At 46.0% G+C, this 14948-nt stretch overlaps 1 protein-coding gene across 1 annotated transcript in view; it reads left to right on the top strand.

Annotated features, from left to right (window-relative positions):
- The first annotated feature begins 808 nt into the window (after positions 1 to 808).
- Positions 809 to 14948, top strand: part of LOC111958333 (sorbin and SH3 domain-containing protein 2) — a 47024-nt gene continuing 32884 nt past the window's right edge. The window contains 11 exon segments of the mRNA XM_070437167.1: positions 809 to 869; positions 2495 to 2584; positions 8420 to 8446; positions 8634 to 8755; positions 9412 to 9864; positions 9866 to 9956; positions 9959 to 10074; positions 10478 to 10936; positions 11827 to 11956; positions 13121 to 13281; positions 14369 to 14435. Of these exon segments, the coding sequence (XP_070293268.1) occupies positions 860 to 869; positions 2495 to 2584; positions 8420 to 8446; positions 8634 to 8755; positions 9412 to 9864; positions 9866 to 9956; positions 9959 to 10074; positions 10478 to 10936; positions 11827 to 11956; positions 13121 to 13281; positions 14369 to 14435 (1726 nt within the window). The 5' untranslated portion in view covers positions 809 to 859.

The following is a 14948-nucleotide window of genomic DNA, read 5'->3' as shown; positions in this document are numbered from 1 at the left end:
CTATGTGTATCCTATAATGTTATACAATATTTATAGATTTGTTGATTTATAAATTCAGTTTTCCATGTATAATATATTTTCAGTGCTTCAAGTTGAATTTATATTATCGTCCACATAGTTGCTAAAATTCATGATATTTATTTTATTACCTCCAATAAATTAGATGTAAAAAATAAATAAGATATCTTGTTATGTCCCCCTGGGAAATGAGCTGCACAACTCAAGGGGGTTTCCTCATATAATATAGATTAAAGGAAGGAAGATGAAAATGTTTCACATTCCACGACTACATGCTTTTGTGATACTCAAATCCAGGAGCTACTCTGTAGAGATACAGCTACTGTATGACTGTTAGGACTGGTGTCCAGCCGAGCAGTAATCCACCTGATTCAGATGACAAACAAACAAGAATGAATGTTCATTTTAGGCTACAAGTCGTGTTGAGCCTGGCACAAAACTGGGGCAATGTTAATTCTGCTGCCCTTCACACCAATGGGAGGAATGCATGTTGGAGCTATTTGAGGAAATGAGGTCTGTTTGTACAACCGCACTACTTTTTGTAATCAAAACGTCCCCCTTAAGAGACTTTAGTTTTTGAGTCAGAATCTCAAGTTATTTCTGATGGGAAAACTTTTGAGGTACAGTGGATGTATTATTCACAATGTCCATTTCACGAATGCACATTGGCGGTTCACATGGCATGACAAGCTGAATTGCGCCAGGTACTGTGAAAGAGAAGTGGGATTTCTGTTTCTCTGAGGGCTTTACGGTGGGTAATAATCCAACCTCTATCGCTGATTCCTTTTATTCCAGGAAAGTGTACCCAGCGACGGTAGAACTGTTAGGAGACCTCTTCGACATGAATACAGGTATGTGRTAGGCCTGTTTTTAAACGCCACGCAACACATGCACACACAACTCAAGGCATTGCGCATATCCATGTTTGTTGACATTTGCCAGCTGTTGAGTACTGCTTGCTGCTGGAGTTGCTTAGCTGTGTCATCGTTTTTTTTTTTTTTCAACCAACTCTCATTTGATTTGAAGATTCAGATTGAAGCAAGTTCGCAACAGATCTCTTTTTTTAATTTTTTTTATCATAAATGATCTGTTTGAAGACTTTTAGAGCTGTTAGAGTATCGACGTCTTGCTAGCATTAGCCTAGCGTTCAGAAAAGTTTTGAATGAAGGACGGCCGATTCCAGCCTTGATCAATTAAGCGTATAGGGCAAGGGTAGCCAACCTTCCTCCTGGAGAGCTACTCTCCTGCAGGGTTTCACTCCGACCCTGCTCTAACAAACCTAACCCGACCAATCAGCTGCTCACAGGACCGTGTGTTACAACAGGGTTGAAGCAAAAGACCCCCCCCCATCCAATAGCTCTCCAGGAGGGGTGCTCTATAATGTAGATGCATAGAGGCATTACACATATTCCATTGCTTTATGGTCTACTTATACACCCACGTAATTGCTCTCATTCATAAATCGGCCTCTAATTCATAAATCGGCCTCTAAAGCTCCATCTTAAACTTGGCCCGCCTCCCAAAATGTATAGAGTATTTCATTACAGTAGCTATGGTGACAGATCCTTCACTTAGTGTTATTACACTCCCACGCCCTCTGTTACTCTGCCAATGAAAGTCTGGATTTGTTCCTGCTATGGTAATTGTTCACAGCACAAGACGTATCGAGGTGCCAATAGCCTCCGCACAATCTAGAATGCTCTTATCAAGTCCGCCAGACATATGCCCTCGTTAAGTTTCCATGACATTGCAATCAGAGTTTTGCTCCAGCTTTGGTAAATGTTTACATCACGAGTTATTGAGTCACTGAACATCCCACAGTGTTTGCCTACAGAACGCTGCCTTCGAAATGGCGGGGTGTGCTGAAACGTTCTGCATGCAGAGTGAATCTGTGCCCTCTTGGAGAAATGAACAGCGTTTCATTACTCCCACGTCGATGACCAAGCAAGCATGAACGTTAATCTGCGCTGAGGTCACAGTTCATATGAAGTAGGAAGGGGGACTTTTAATTACTGTGTGTTTTACTGCGTGCCTGAATCGACCAGAATGTAAACGAACACAAAATCGGTTCAGATTTGGTGACGATTGTTATAGAATCTCGTTTATAGTTTTTAGTTCTATTCAGTATGGACAACCTAAGAGAGTAGACACATAGACAATCAGTCAGCGATATGACATCACAGTGGGCAACTTCCTGCTGACAGAAACAACAGCACTGTGTATAATGGCATCATATTGCCGAGTCCACATTGCTGTGTAACTATAGGATACTATGACGTATGTCAGTTCAGACGATTCCCTCCATCCATCTTGACATGAGCCGTCATCCTCCTCCCGTTCCCCATTTGCTTATGAGAATGGAGCCGTTGTAATGCATGTGCTTTGCCTTCTCTTTCCTGGGGGGCCTTTTGGCTTGTGCGTGTGTGTGTGTGTGCGCTGCTTTCTGCTGCCGTGGCTGCTGGCTGTGCTTTCTCAGATAGCGGAGGACGCACTCGCAAAAGCGCCGCCTTGCTAGTCACCCGCTCCCACATGAAGCGGGTCCAGAGTGTCCCGAATCTGGCTACAGGTACTAACACACACACCTAATACACACCACTATCACACACACACACACACACACACACACACACACACACACACACACACACACACACACACACACACACACACCAACAAAACACAACCCTTATGCCTAACACACATACGCAGGCCTGTACAGACGATCATTGAGTCACACTGATGTTGAAGGGGGTAAGTGAAGGCCATGCTAACAAAGCATGTGCAACTTTTGACTATGCGCAAATAAGACATGCAGTGCATTCGGGAAGGATTCAGACCACTTGACTCTTTCCACATTTTTGTTACGTTACAGACTTATTCTAAAATGTATTTAAAAAATATATAATTCCCATCAATCTACACACAATACCCCATAATGACAAAGCGAAAACAGGTTGCTAGGATGTATTTTTTTTGCAAATGTATTAAAAATATGAGACTCKAAATTGAGCTCAGGTGCATCCTGTTTCCATTGATCGTCCTTGATGTTTCTACAACTTRATTGGAGTCCACCTGTGGTAAATTCAATTGATTGGACATGATTTGGAAAGGCACACACCTGTCTATATAAGGTCACACAGTTGACAGTGCATGTCAGAGAAAAAACCAAGTCATGAGGTCAAAGGAATTGTCTGTAGAGCTCTGAGACAGGATTGTGTCGAGGCACAGATCTGGGGAAGGCTACCAAAACATTTCTGCAGCATTGAATGTCCCCAAGAACACAGTGGCCTCCACCATTCTTAAATGAAAAAAGTTTGGAACCACCAAGAATCTTCCTAGAGCTGGCCGCCAGACAACTGAGCAATCGGGGGAGAATGGCCTTGGTCAGGGAGGTAACCAAGAACCCAATGGTCACTCTGACAGAGCTCCAGAGTTCCTCTGTGGTAATTGGGGAACCAATCAGGCCTTTATGGTAAAGTGGCCAGACGGAAGCCATTCCTCAGTAAATGGCACATAACAGATGGCTTGGAGTTTGCCAAAATGCACCTAAAGGACTATGGGAAACCAGATTCTCTGGTCTGATGAAACCAAGATTGAACTCTTTGGCCTTGATGCCAAATGTCACATTTGAAGGAAACCTGGAACCTTCCCTATGCTGAAGCATGGTGGTGGTGGCAGCATCATCCTGTGGGGATGTTTTTCAGCGGCAGGGACTGGGAGACTAGTCAGGATCGAGGGAAAGATGAGCGGAACAAAGTACAGAGAGATCCTTGATGAAAACCTGCTCCAGAGCGCTCAGGACCTCAGACTGAGGTGAAGGTTTATCTTCCAACAGGACAACGACCCTAAGCACTCAGCCAAGACAACGTAGGAGTGGCTTCGGGAAAAGTCTCTGAATGTCCTTGAGTGGCCCAGCCAGAACCCGGGCTTAAAATAGCTTTACAGCAACGCTCCCCATCCAACCTGACAGAGCTTGAGAGGATCTGCACAGAAGAATAGGAGAAACTCCCCAAGTACAGGTGTGCCAAGCTTGTAGCATCATACCCAAGAAGACTCTTGGCTGTAATTGCTGCCAAAGGTGCTTCAACAAAGTACTGAGTAAAGACTCTGAATATTTATGTAAATGTGATATTTCAATTATATATATTTTTTTACATTTGAAAAAAATTCTAAACCTGCTTTTGCTTTGTCATTATGGGGTATTGTGTGTAGATTGAAATAAAAACAACAACATTTAAATCAATTTTAGAATAAGGCTGTAACGTAACGATGTGGAAAACGTTGGTGTCTGAATACTTTCCGAATGCACTGTAATTGAGTAAATTACTGTAGCAGTTGTTAATTTTGTTAATACCCCATACCATTCTATTTAACAGATTCCTTCGTGGGGTTTCATGTTCTATCAAGACATAAAATGGCCCCTTTGTTTAAATGTTGTCTTTTCTTCCACCTCATCCCTTCCACCGCCCTGACATCATTCACTTCCTGTTGCTTTCATTTGTCTTACTTCCTGTGACAACCGTCGTTTGTCATCCTCTGGGACCAGCGTCCTTCTCACCATCTGCCACTCCGTTTCCTCAACCTTTATCCTCTGCTATCACTCAATATCACTCTCTTTTCTTCCCCCTTTGTTCTTTTTTTCATTCCTCTGAGAAACTAGATGGTTCGTGTCAGTTTCTCCGAGCTTTGCTGTGATTGGGTAAGACTGGGCTCTGTTCGAGTCGAGGGAATTCCCAACGTGCTTTGCAGCGGATGTGTGCACTGTACACGGTTGGGCGTGACCAATTTAGAAATGGTACTGTGGTGGCTCRAAACCATGGCAACCCCGACTCACTCTTACCCCTCTTTTGGCTCTGGGCTTGGATCTAGTGGGAAACGGACAGGGATGTTGTGTGTTTGTCTTTTGACTTTAATCTTCATGGACTGACATCAAACACAAATATTGCTTGTGAGGGTATTGCATAATCTAAAGCAGGCCAAATCTTGCCTGCCAGAAATTTTATTAGGCCCCCCCCCCCCAAATTAATGATGTTTTTTTTTTCATTAAAGAAGGAAGTTAAGGTTCCTAAATAATGCTATAGTTACATTTGAACTTCATTCACGAGGCGAGAGAATGCCGAAGACAGTCAGCTAATAAAGCAGGTAGCGGACCGTTTTGGGGTGCTGAAACGTAAAGCTGCAACCGCAGCGCAATCAATAGGTGAACAGCGCCAGGTGCAGAAAATATAGCTAACTTGTTATGCAAGTGTTGCACAGTAGCAGATGGAGAAAAACTACACCAGTCGAGTGATTCAACAATAATCTTAATTTTAATTTACAAACAACGAGGGCATAATTGGAGTCTATTTCTTCCGAGCCTAGGCCCATATAAAATAACTTAAGTGGCTGAGGTAGGCTATGAGGCTTAACAGCGTCTTTCACAAGAACCAAATGTATGGCCTAATATAGTTTTTTTTAATTAGGCCTATTTACAATTTCAACTGACCAAAAATGTAGCATCCTTCATAAAACAATAATAAAAAAAATTAAAAAGGCGATGTCTGAATGTCTGTATCGGGATAGCCTGCTCCTTTAAGGACAGATCAAACATAAAATACAGTCAGCTTGAGATCTAAATATCTCGAAGGTAAGCACTCACAATAATGTTAGTATTTACAGACCTCTAAGTTACTTACTCAATGGGAAAAGTTGCATTTCCCCCTCGGACACGATCAAGTGGATGTCGGGGTGAGATGGTCTATATTGCGTTCGTGGAGGAAAATGAGGACTCGCAGGTGTAAGGCGACACAAGCATTGTTGGCACATAAAATGCAAGGTTCTTTATTGTGCTGTATTCCTCTGAGCATGACGCTCAAAACTCAGCACTCCTGAGCGCATCCTTGATTTGGCTCGATGTCTGGAATTCAATCAGCTCAGTTTGAATTGCGGCCTCATCCAGCGAGGGTATCGTTTTTCTTAGCAAGAGAGTATAATTCTCCACCTGGACTTACTAGTAAAGGCCGCGCGTTTTTCCACCGTGTCCATGACTGTTTTTCCTCTTCCTTGTAACTGCAGATTTAACCCGTTTTAAGTGACAGAATATGTCAGCCCATAAAGCTGTGTGGTGTAGCTTGCAGTTAACGCTTCRATGTTTCTGCGTCGGGCCTCTGTCTGGGGCGGGAAGGCCACGTTGAAAGGTTCCATGCGTAGATTCATAATGACGTCTGAGGTTTGAATTCTTTGCAAACAGCCACATTTTCATTGCAAATAAGACACGCTGGCTTGGCTTTGGGGAACGATGAGATGAAGTGTACGTTCTTCCCTGAACCTAGGAGCGTAATCAGATCGAAATCATTGTTAGTCACTGAATTTATTATGTACTATCAGATGTGTTAAAAATGTTGTTCAATTTGTAATGTAGGCCAATATATATGCTAATATTATATGCTAATTATGTTCTGTCCCACCTACTATTAGCTCAGAAAAAAAATTGTCAAACCTATTTGACAATCCCTGGTCTAAAGGGTGTGGTGAACTAGCATCAAAGTTGACCTTAATCACTGATACAGGGTCAGATATTATGCCATCCCCAATGACTAAAGCCAGGATTGAAAGGTACGATAATCTGAGTTTAGATCTGTGGTTAAGCACAACTTGTACCTCAAATCTGCTGTATAGAACAAGTTGACAGATTCAAGTGCGGTCTGCCTCAGGCTGTTCATTTTAGGGACCCAGCTAGCGCTCAATGGGGGGTGGAAACCACATGACAGGACACTTTAGCGTTTTCATTTCCCTGCCGTGAAAAGTAATAGACCACCCCCCCCCCCTGTTGCTCATGGGTAACGTAGTGAAAGACATCTCCCCCGAAAATTCAAGGCAGCGACGGCTTCGCACACGACGGCATCAGCTATTAACAACATATCCTGTCAACGCCGAATATCTCCGGATAGCCAGAATTCCCTGGGCGATGGCAGGCAGCGGACGAGCGCTATTAAGCCCTGCCAGGGATAGAAAAACACCCTCCGCGTCTCGTGAAATTTCCATCGCTCGTTCCGGCTACACACACATGCAGGCACACACACACAGGAGCGTGCACACACAAACACGCATGCACAGAGAAACACTCTCTTGCAACACACACACAGGCATGCACTCACACACACACACACACACACACACTTCATCTCCCCGACCCCGACTGTCTCATCCCTCTTTCAATGTAGTTCTGATAGCAGTTTATGAAGTAGGAGACCACCAACTTAGCCAAGCCTCTATAAAGAGTTTTTATTCTGACTGGTCGGGAGATTCCTTTCTTTTCTGGCTTTGTGTTGTCTTCTCTGTCATCAGTTTCCCACTCTGCTGCGCTCTCCAAAGCCAACCATAGGCACACCTATGAAATAGGTGCATTAGTTAGGCCGATGTACTGTATGTCTGTGTTCAGTAGGCTCCCCCCCCCAATAACAGCAACCTCTCCCATCTTCTACAGTAGTGTTTCCTAAACCTTTCATCGAGTACCCCCAGTTCCACTTATTTGATCTATTCCAGTACCACACCTGATTCAGCTGGTGTGGTAATTAGTTTAGTCCGCTGTGCTAGAAGATAAAAACATATCATACACCATCATATGTCCGTATGCAGCTTGGCTATATCTATATAGTCAATATGGTGTTCTCTGATCAAATACATTTAGCGATTGCAGTTATTTATTTGGTAACTATAAATATTTGTTCGTTAGTTAGCCCTTGTTACTTTGTTTTGGGCCCCATTGAGTGTATCTAGCTGGTTAGATGCTGTATGTCCTCTTACCTCTAATAATAGGTTTATAATCTATATTCTATTTGACACTCGAGTTAATAGCAGTTGGGATATGTGGACGGTAACACAGGGTCATGTTCAATAGGGCACAGCGTGGCAAAATCTTTTGCAATGGACAACAAGCATTTGTTATTGGAAAAGATCAGATGGTACCTCCCCGTTTCACTCTTATTTGTTCCGTTTGGTGCTGAAAGAACATGACCCTGGTGTCTATCTCTGTTGTCATAATGTCCTGGCTTTGTCTCGGCTCTATTGGCTTTTGTAAGGGCTGCGTTCAGAAGGGCACAACGTTGCGGAGCGTTCAGATGAGAATCGATTGTGTAGAACACAACATTGGGGAACATTCTGCTAGAAATCGATGGTGTAGAATAGACCTCTGACAGCACTCCATATTAACCGTATCCCTTCTATGTGTCATTGAATTGTCCCTTTTTTCCTTCCCTAAATGTTCTTCTCCCCCTCTTTCAGAAGTCTGTCTCATTAATCTGGATATGTATTTAAACTACTGAACCCACCATTCAAATGTCTCTTTTGCTGCATATTGATGAGACATCTAGACATGCACACCAAAAGTAACGTTAATGTGCGTTTTCTTTTCTCCTCACAGGGAGTGAGTCTCACTCGTCAGATTCAGGTAACTGCAGTTCAATGTGGTGTGTCTTATCTTGACACGATGCTCACATCCAATTTATCTTGCACTCTAAGCAGTGAAAAGGGATACATCATGGGTTGGCGTCAAGGGGTCTAGTTGTCACGTATAATTGTATTATGAGATGTGTGACTGTGACCTGTAATTGTGTGTGTGTGTGTGTGTGTTCCAGATGCTTGGAGGTCACGCAGCACCGATGGCCTAAGGAACGGCGACGACATCACTTCCTCCTTGGCCGCCAAGGGCTTCCGCAGCGTCAGGCCCAACCTGCAAGACAAGAGGTCCCCCACACAGGTGAATACACCTATACAGCATTTTAACGTGTTTAATCGGTTTAACCAGAGTGTTCACACCACACTGATTGAGTTCAGTGGCAAAGCTATCATTGTTGAATCTGTAGTATTAAAGCAGTGTGAATCATTCTTTATCAGGAAGTTTATAATGTGAATAAATCTTGCAGTGTTATTCCTTCATTCCTTCACCACCAGTGCCTCCAGAGAATTTCCCCTGTCAAGTTTTTCTGTTGATTCAAGTTGATATGTTTATGTTGTTTTCCAGCGGCTATGAAGAGACTAATCAAAGATTCCTTTCCTCCCCCAGAGGGGTGTGTGTGTGTGTGTGTGTGTGTGTCATTTGGGGATAATAAACTCAGAAAGGAAGCAGTCTGCTCCACACATCTCTTCAATCTTCTAAAACGATCTCTGTTTGATTCCAGGCCACATTTTTATGACGTTGGCTTTTAAAGTGGCAAATAAATCGCACCACAACCTCATAAAATGTTTACAACGTAGAGAAGGAAAAAAACGTGAATATATTGCAGTCAAGGGTGTATTGGTCTTGTATTATACTTGGGACGGGATTTTGTCCGTCTCATATCTTTATTTCAATCATTCCATTGATAAACATTGTTTGTTGCTGTTTTCCTTCTCTGATTCTCATTGGCTGCACAGGCTGTCTATCAGGTCCCCCTCCCGCCCCCTAGGAGAGAGAGTTACCCCTCCCCCGCCACAGGCGCTATCCCCCCCTCCTACAGCTCCCTCCTAGCCGAGACCCTCGGACCCGGGATGCTAGCCCTCTCCAACGAGAAGGCCATCCTCAATGAGTCGTACACAGTCAAGAGCAGGTCTTCTTACTCCCACCATCAGAATACTACCACCACTTCTGCACCTCAACCCCAATCTGAACCCGAACCCAACCCCCAGCCCCCACAAACAAACCCTCAGTCTCCCCTCGCCAGCCCCATCCCCTATGACACCAGCAAGGTCAAAGCCTCCACTGCTATTTCCTCCACCACCACCCAGCTTCAGGCTGCAGAGCGCAAGGTGTCCTCCCTCAGACTCACCCCCGTCACCATCCCTGATCCCCCCTCCCACCAACCCATCCCCCAGCCTGAGAAACTCTGCAACCACCTCCCCTCCTCCCCTAACAACTTCCCCCCGTAGAGACTCCTCCATCGGCCCCCAAAGCCATCACACAGCCTCTCTCTCCGTCCAGATGGCCCACGGAGCCCCAAACCACCGGGCTCCAAGGCCCCAGCTTCTGACCCTGGGGAGGGCAAGAAGGTGAAGGGCCCCCCTCCAGTTCCACCTCGACCGGCCGAAGCGAATGTGCTGGTACTATAACTGAGTTCCAGTTTTCTAATCAACCTCTGTCAGTTCTTCCTCAACAGCACCACAGTGGTTTGTCAGGCACAACCAACCAACCAGACTAACCTGGGATTGTGCGTGTGTTTGTGCGTTTGTCAGAGGGTTGGCCAGATTTAGAGCACAGTGTGTTTTTGTTCAGTGTCCAATATCTTCAAACACCGTGATTGCACTAATCCAATCTCTTACCCCACAGTGAAGGTAACAACAGTCTGCCCACTATAATGCAGTGCGACAAAACAGCACRTAATTTTATGTCACACACAGTGTCACTTCCTGCCCTGTTTGGACCACCCGACCATGCACAGCCGCATCATTAAACTCTCTCCCCCTCCCTTTCTTCCTCCTCCATAACCCCCTTCCATCCTACCAGGGCTCGCCTCCTCACCCCTGCTCCCCCGACCACAGCGCCCGCCGCTCCCCTTACAACCGCCACAGCGCCGACTCACTGGACTACCTGGCGAGCCTCAAAGCCCTGTCGCCCACCCCGTACGCCCCGTCCCCATACGCCACCTTGGAGCGCGGCGGGCGGGACCGAATGGACAAAATTGCCGTAGTCGGCGGGGTTAGCATTAGCATGGTTGGTGCTGGTGGAGGTATGGGGGGCATGTCACCCTCGCTCTCCCCCGTGACAGTGTCAGCGCTCAGCCAGTACTCGTCCTCCACGGCGGGCCTCCTGGAGGAGCTCCAGATCTGCAGCCTGGACTCTCCCGGCATGTCTCCCACACCCTCGCCCACCCTCAGCCACACGTCGACCTYCGCGTCGACCTCCGCGTCCACCACGGGCACCGACGAGGCGCCGCCGCTAACCTCCGCCGCTGCTGCCACTAACGTAACTACCCCCCCCCCACACAACGTCGCTAACTACTGGCTACACCAAGGAAGCTTGAGTTCCCCCCCCCAACCTCCAAAACTGTTCCACACCCAAACAATATAGTGTTTACAAGCTCCTCCAACTAATCCACTCACCCGTCTTGAGTGAGGCGCTCTTGAAAGCCCTACCCCCTTGTCCCACTGTCATAACATCTCCCTTTGCACTCTTCTGATGGTTTTAGTCTAACAACGTCTTTATGTACCGTGATCCCAACTATGTAGCGTGTCTTTTGTGTGTGTTTCTCACATACCAACAATGTGAGGATTTGTCCAACTGTCATTAACTTTTAGGTACAACATCTTCTTTCCTATGTCTGTTAAGTCTTTTATTTCGTTGTGGGAGTTTTGATTGTGGGTCTTTTCAATGTGACAAGGATTTGACACGGTCTTTTACGTGTCGTTTCTAACCAATAATGAAACGCCTGATTTTTGACGTAAGCCCATGTTTGTTGACTTCCGACTACTCAACTACTTCTTTTTAACTAACCCGTTGTGTGTTCTCTGATGCAGCACGATTTTCCAATACTGTCTGTTGCACTCCTCTCGTAACAATCACTTTTTGACCTGCATCACAATCTACTCGTATAACCATTTTAGTCTTACTGGTAAACCTATTGTTATTACAGACGAATCAATTCTCAGTACAGAGTCTTTGAGTCTTAACCAGCTGATAACATTATGTGGGTGTCTGTCCCATCAGTTTTGACCACTATAAATGTTGTTTCTTGCAAATGGGAGTGCACTGTTTTTACCCTCCTGGTTCTGATGCCCCCCCCACCCCCCCTCTGTCTGTCTGTCTGTCTCCCCTCCCCTCACTCTCTCTTTTTCTCTCGCATCTCTCTCCTCCAGGGCCAAGCTATTCAAGTGGCAATGAATGGAGGTGCGCCCCACCCCCAGAGACCGTCCTCACCCCCGGCCTACCCCCCTCTCCCCGCCTCGTTCAGCCCAGGGGGGGTTCGCGTGCGGAGTCGGAACGCAGGTGAGAGTGGGGATCCTGATTTTTTGATTTTTTGTTGTTGACTTGTGTAAGCAGGCAGCTGCCCTGCTGTGAACCACAATACCATATTACMGAGTCTTACCTTTTAACAAAATAATGAGCACAGAATAAGGCTTGACAACCACTGCATAACCAAGCACTCTTACGCTAAGAACGATCCTGAACCACRATGTACGCCTCCACACAAACTAAGCCAATTGGTATTCAGATTTCTATGGTGATTTACCTCAACTCATACTTTCACTTTGTTCTGATATTGATCCCCTCACTCTTACTACCGCCCAGAAATAATGGCCCTTTAATGCACTTGTCTAGTTAGTTGATGTATTGGGGACTAATGTTGTTTGCAGGATATGATGTATTTACACCCATTAGAGGCAGAAGGGAACTACTCGATAGGGGAACACAATGGGAAATGAATTGCTGACAAAGTGGACCTGGCAGTGGGAATATGCTTATCGGGGCATAACTCACATCGGCGTCGCACATCCCTACATTTACTACGATGTACTGTATACACACTGAGTGTACAAAATGTTAGGAACCGCCTTCTCTTTCCATGACACAGACTGACCAGGTGAAAGCCATGATCCTTTCTTGATGTCACTTGTTAAATCCACTTCAATCAGTGTCGACGAAGGGGAAGAGACAAGTTAAAGAAGGATTTTTAAGCCTTGAGACAATTGAGACATGGATTGTGTATGTGTGCCATTCAGAGCGTGAATGGGCAAGACGAAAGATGTATGTGCCTTTGAACGGGGTATGGTAGTAGGTGCCAGGGGGGGCGGGGTGCGGGGGGGGGTGCACGCGCTACTCAATATTAGGAAGGTGTTCCTAATGTTTGGCATACTCAGTGGATATCTCTAGTAAACTGTTTCCCCGCTACTGTGAAGTGCTTATCCAACATTGTAGATGAGAGGATGTGTGTGCGTGTGCGTGTGCGTGTGCGCGTGTGCGTGTGTGTGTGTGTGTGTGTGTGTGAGATGGAGAGTGTGCATATTTGTGTGTTTTCTGGGCCAGCCCATCCAAATCCTGCCCATCAGTTTACTGTCCTCTCTTCCTTCCTCCATCCCTCTATTCATCCCTTTTTTCTCCTCCTCTCTCCCCCTGCACACACTGCACTACACACACACACACATCATACAGAAGGTTCAGAGTCGGTGATGTCGGGCCACACCAGCATGAGCAGCACGGTGCCCATCGCCCGCTTTTCAGAGGAGGAGAAGAGGGTGTCGGTCATCAAGGCTCCCCACTACGAGGGCATCGGTCCCGTGGATGACACGGGCATCCCCATCGCCATTCGCACGGTGAGGCGTGGACACACAGGCAGTCATACACACGACAAGACAAGTGGGGGGAAAAAACTCTCTGGACACGTACTTTAAGAGCACATTTTGAGAAGGCTTAAAAGTTCTGTTTCATTTTAGTTGGGATGATTTTCGCCACAGAGAAGTAAACCTATATTTCATATCTTGTGGTTGTTGACAGTGGCTCTGTCCCACACGGCACCCTATTCCCTTTATAGTGCACCACTTTTGACCAGAACCCTATGTAGCCTGGCCAAAAGTAGTGCACTGTATAGGGAATAGGGTGCCATTTGGGATGCACACAATGTGTGTTGTGGAGTTTCATGACTCACCGGTGTGTGGAGTACCTCTGGCCTTGACTAGCCTTGTCTGCTGTCTGATATGTGAGCAGGACCAAGTGGGAGGAATGCTTTTGAGATGTCAGCAGCTTTAGACCTCTTCTTCAGAGCCCTTTCTCTCTCTCTCTCTCTCTCTCTCTCTATGTACGCTAGCTGTAATTAGGGACTTAGTCAAAGTCCGCGCTATTGTACTACAGGGCAATGAGCAGCCTTTCTCTCTCTCTCTGTGTGTGTGTGTGGATGTATCTCAGCCGTGTATAAGAGTACTTCAGACACTAGTCAACACTCTATTGAGAGGCTGTGAAGAGCATGGATACTGGGAGAGAAGGAGAAGGAGGGGGAGAGAGACCAAAACAGATAGTCAGAGAGAGAGACAGATGCACTGTGCTGTTTTGCAAATATTTCTGGCCCCTCGCTGGTAACCATGGTATTAGCGGAGGTGTGGCCAAGCTCGGGCCATCTGGGTACGTCTGGTCAAACACACACACACACACTCTGGACTGGAAATAGACACTTTTCTGCCTAGTCATGTCGCGGTGGAGGTCAATGTTATCGACTTGCCAAGAGATGAACTTCCCCTGTCAGCCGATGACACATGACTGAGTGTGGGACAAACAAAAACACGTGGCTATGGACACAGACYTTTCCTTGTCCTGTCCATCTATCCATCTATTGATCCGTCTGTCCGCCGACGTGTCCGTCTGTCCGTAGCCTACATTGATTTGTGATTGTTTTCCCTCTCCCCACAGACGGTGGATAGGCCGAAGGACTGGTACAAGACCATGTTCAAGCAGATCCACATGGTTCACAAAGCAGGTGGGGAGAAGTGCAGTAGACTGGAGGAGACAGTACAGTGTGTCATTGCAGTATGTACGATCAAATCCCACCTTATTTGTCCCATGCGCCTAATACAACAGGTGTAGCCCTTACCGTGAAATGCTTACTTTACGGTCTGTCTTTCCTTGCTGTTCACCAAGATTGGTCAAACACCTGGGCTGTGTATGTGTGTGTATGCATGCATCATGTGTGTACATTATATATACAAATGTATGTGGACACCCCTTCAAATTAGTTGATTCGGCTATTTCAGCCGTACCCGTTGCTGACAGGTGTATAAAATTGAGCACATAGCCATGCAATCTCCATAGACAAACATTGGCAGTAGAATGGCCTTACTGAAGAGCTCAGTGACTTTCAACATGGCACTGTCATAGGATGCCACCTTTCCAACAAGTCAGTTTGTCAAATTTATGCCCTGCTAGAGCTGCCACGGTCAACTGTAAGTGCTGTTATTGTGAAGTGGAATCGTCTAGGAGCAACAACGTCTCA

Source organism: Salvelinus sp. IW2-2015, linkage group LG34, assembly GCF_002910315.2.
Source record: "Salvelinus sp. IW2-2015 linkage group LG34, ASM291031v2, whole genome shotgun sequence".
Classification (NCBI taxonomy): Eukaryota; Metazoa; Chordata; class Actinopteri; order Salmoniformes; family Salmonidae; genus Salvelinus; species Salvelinus sp. IW2-2015.
This window is presented reverse-complemented; position numbering and strand designations above follow the sequence as displayed.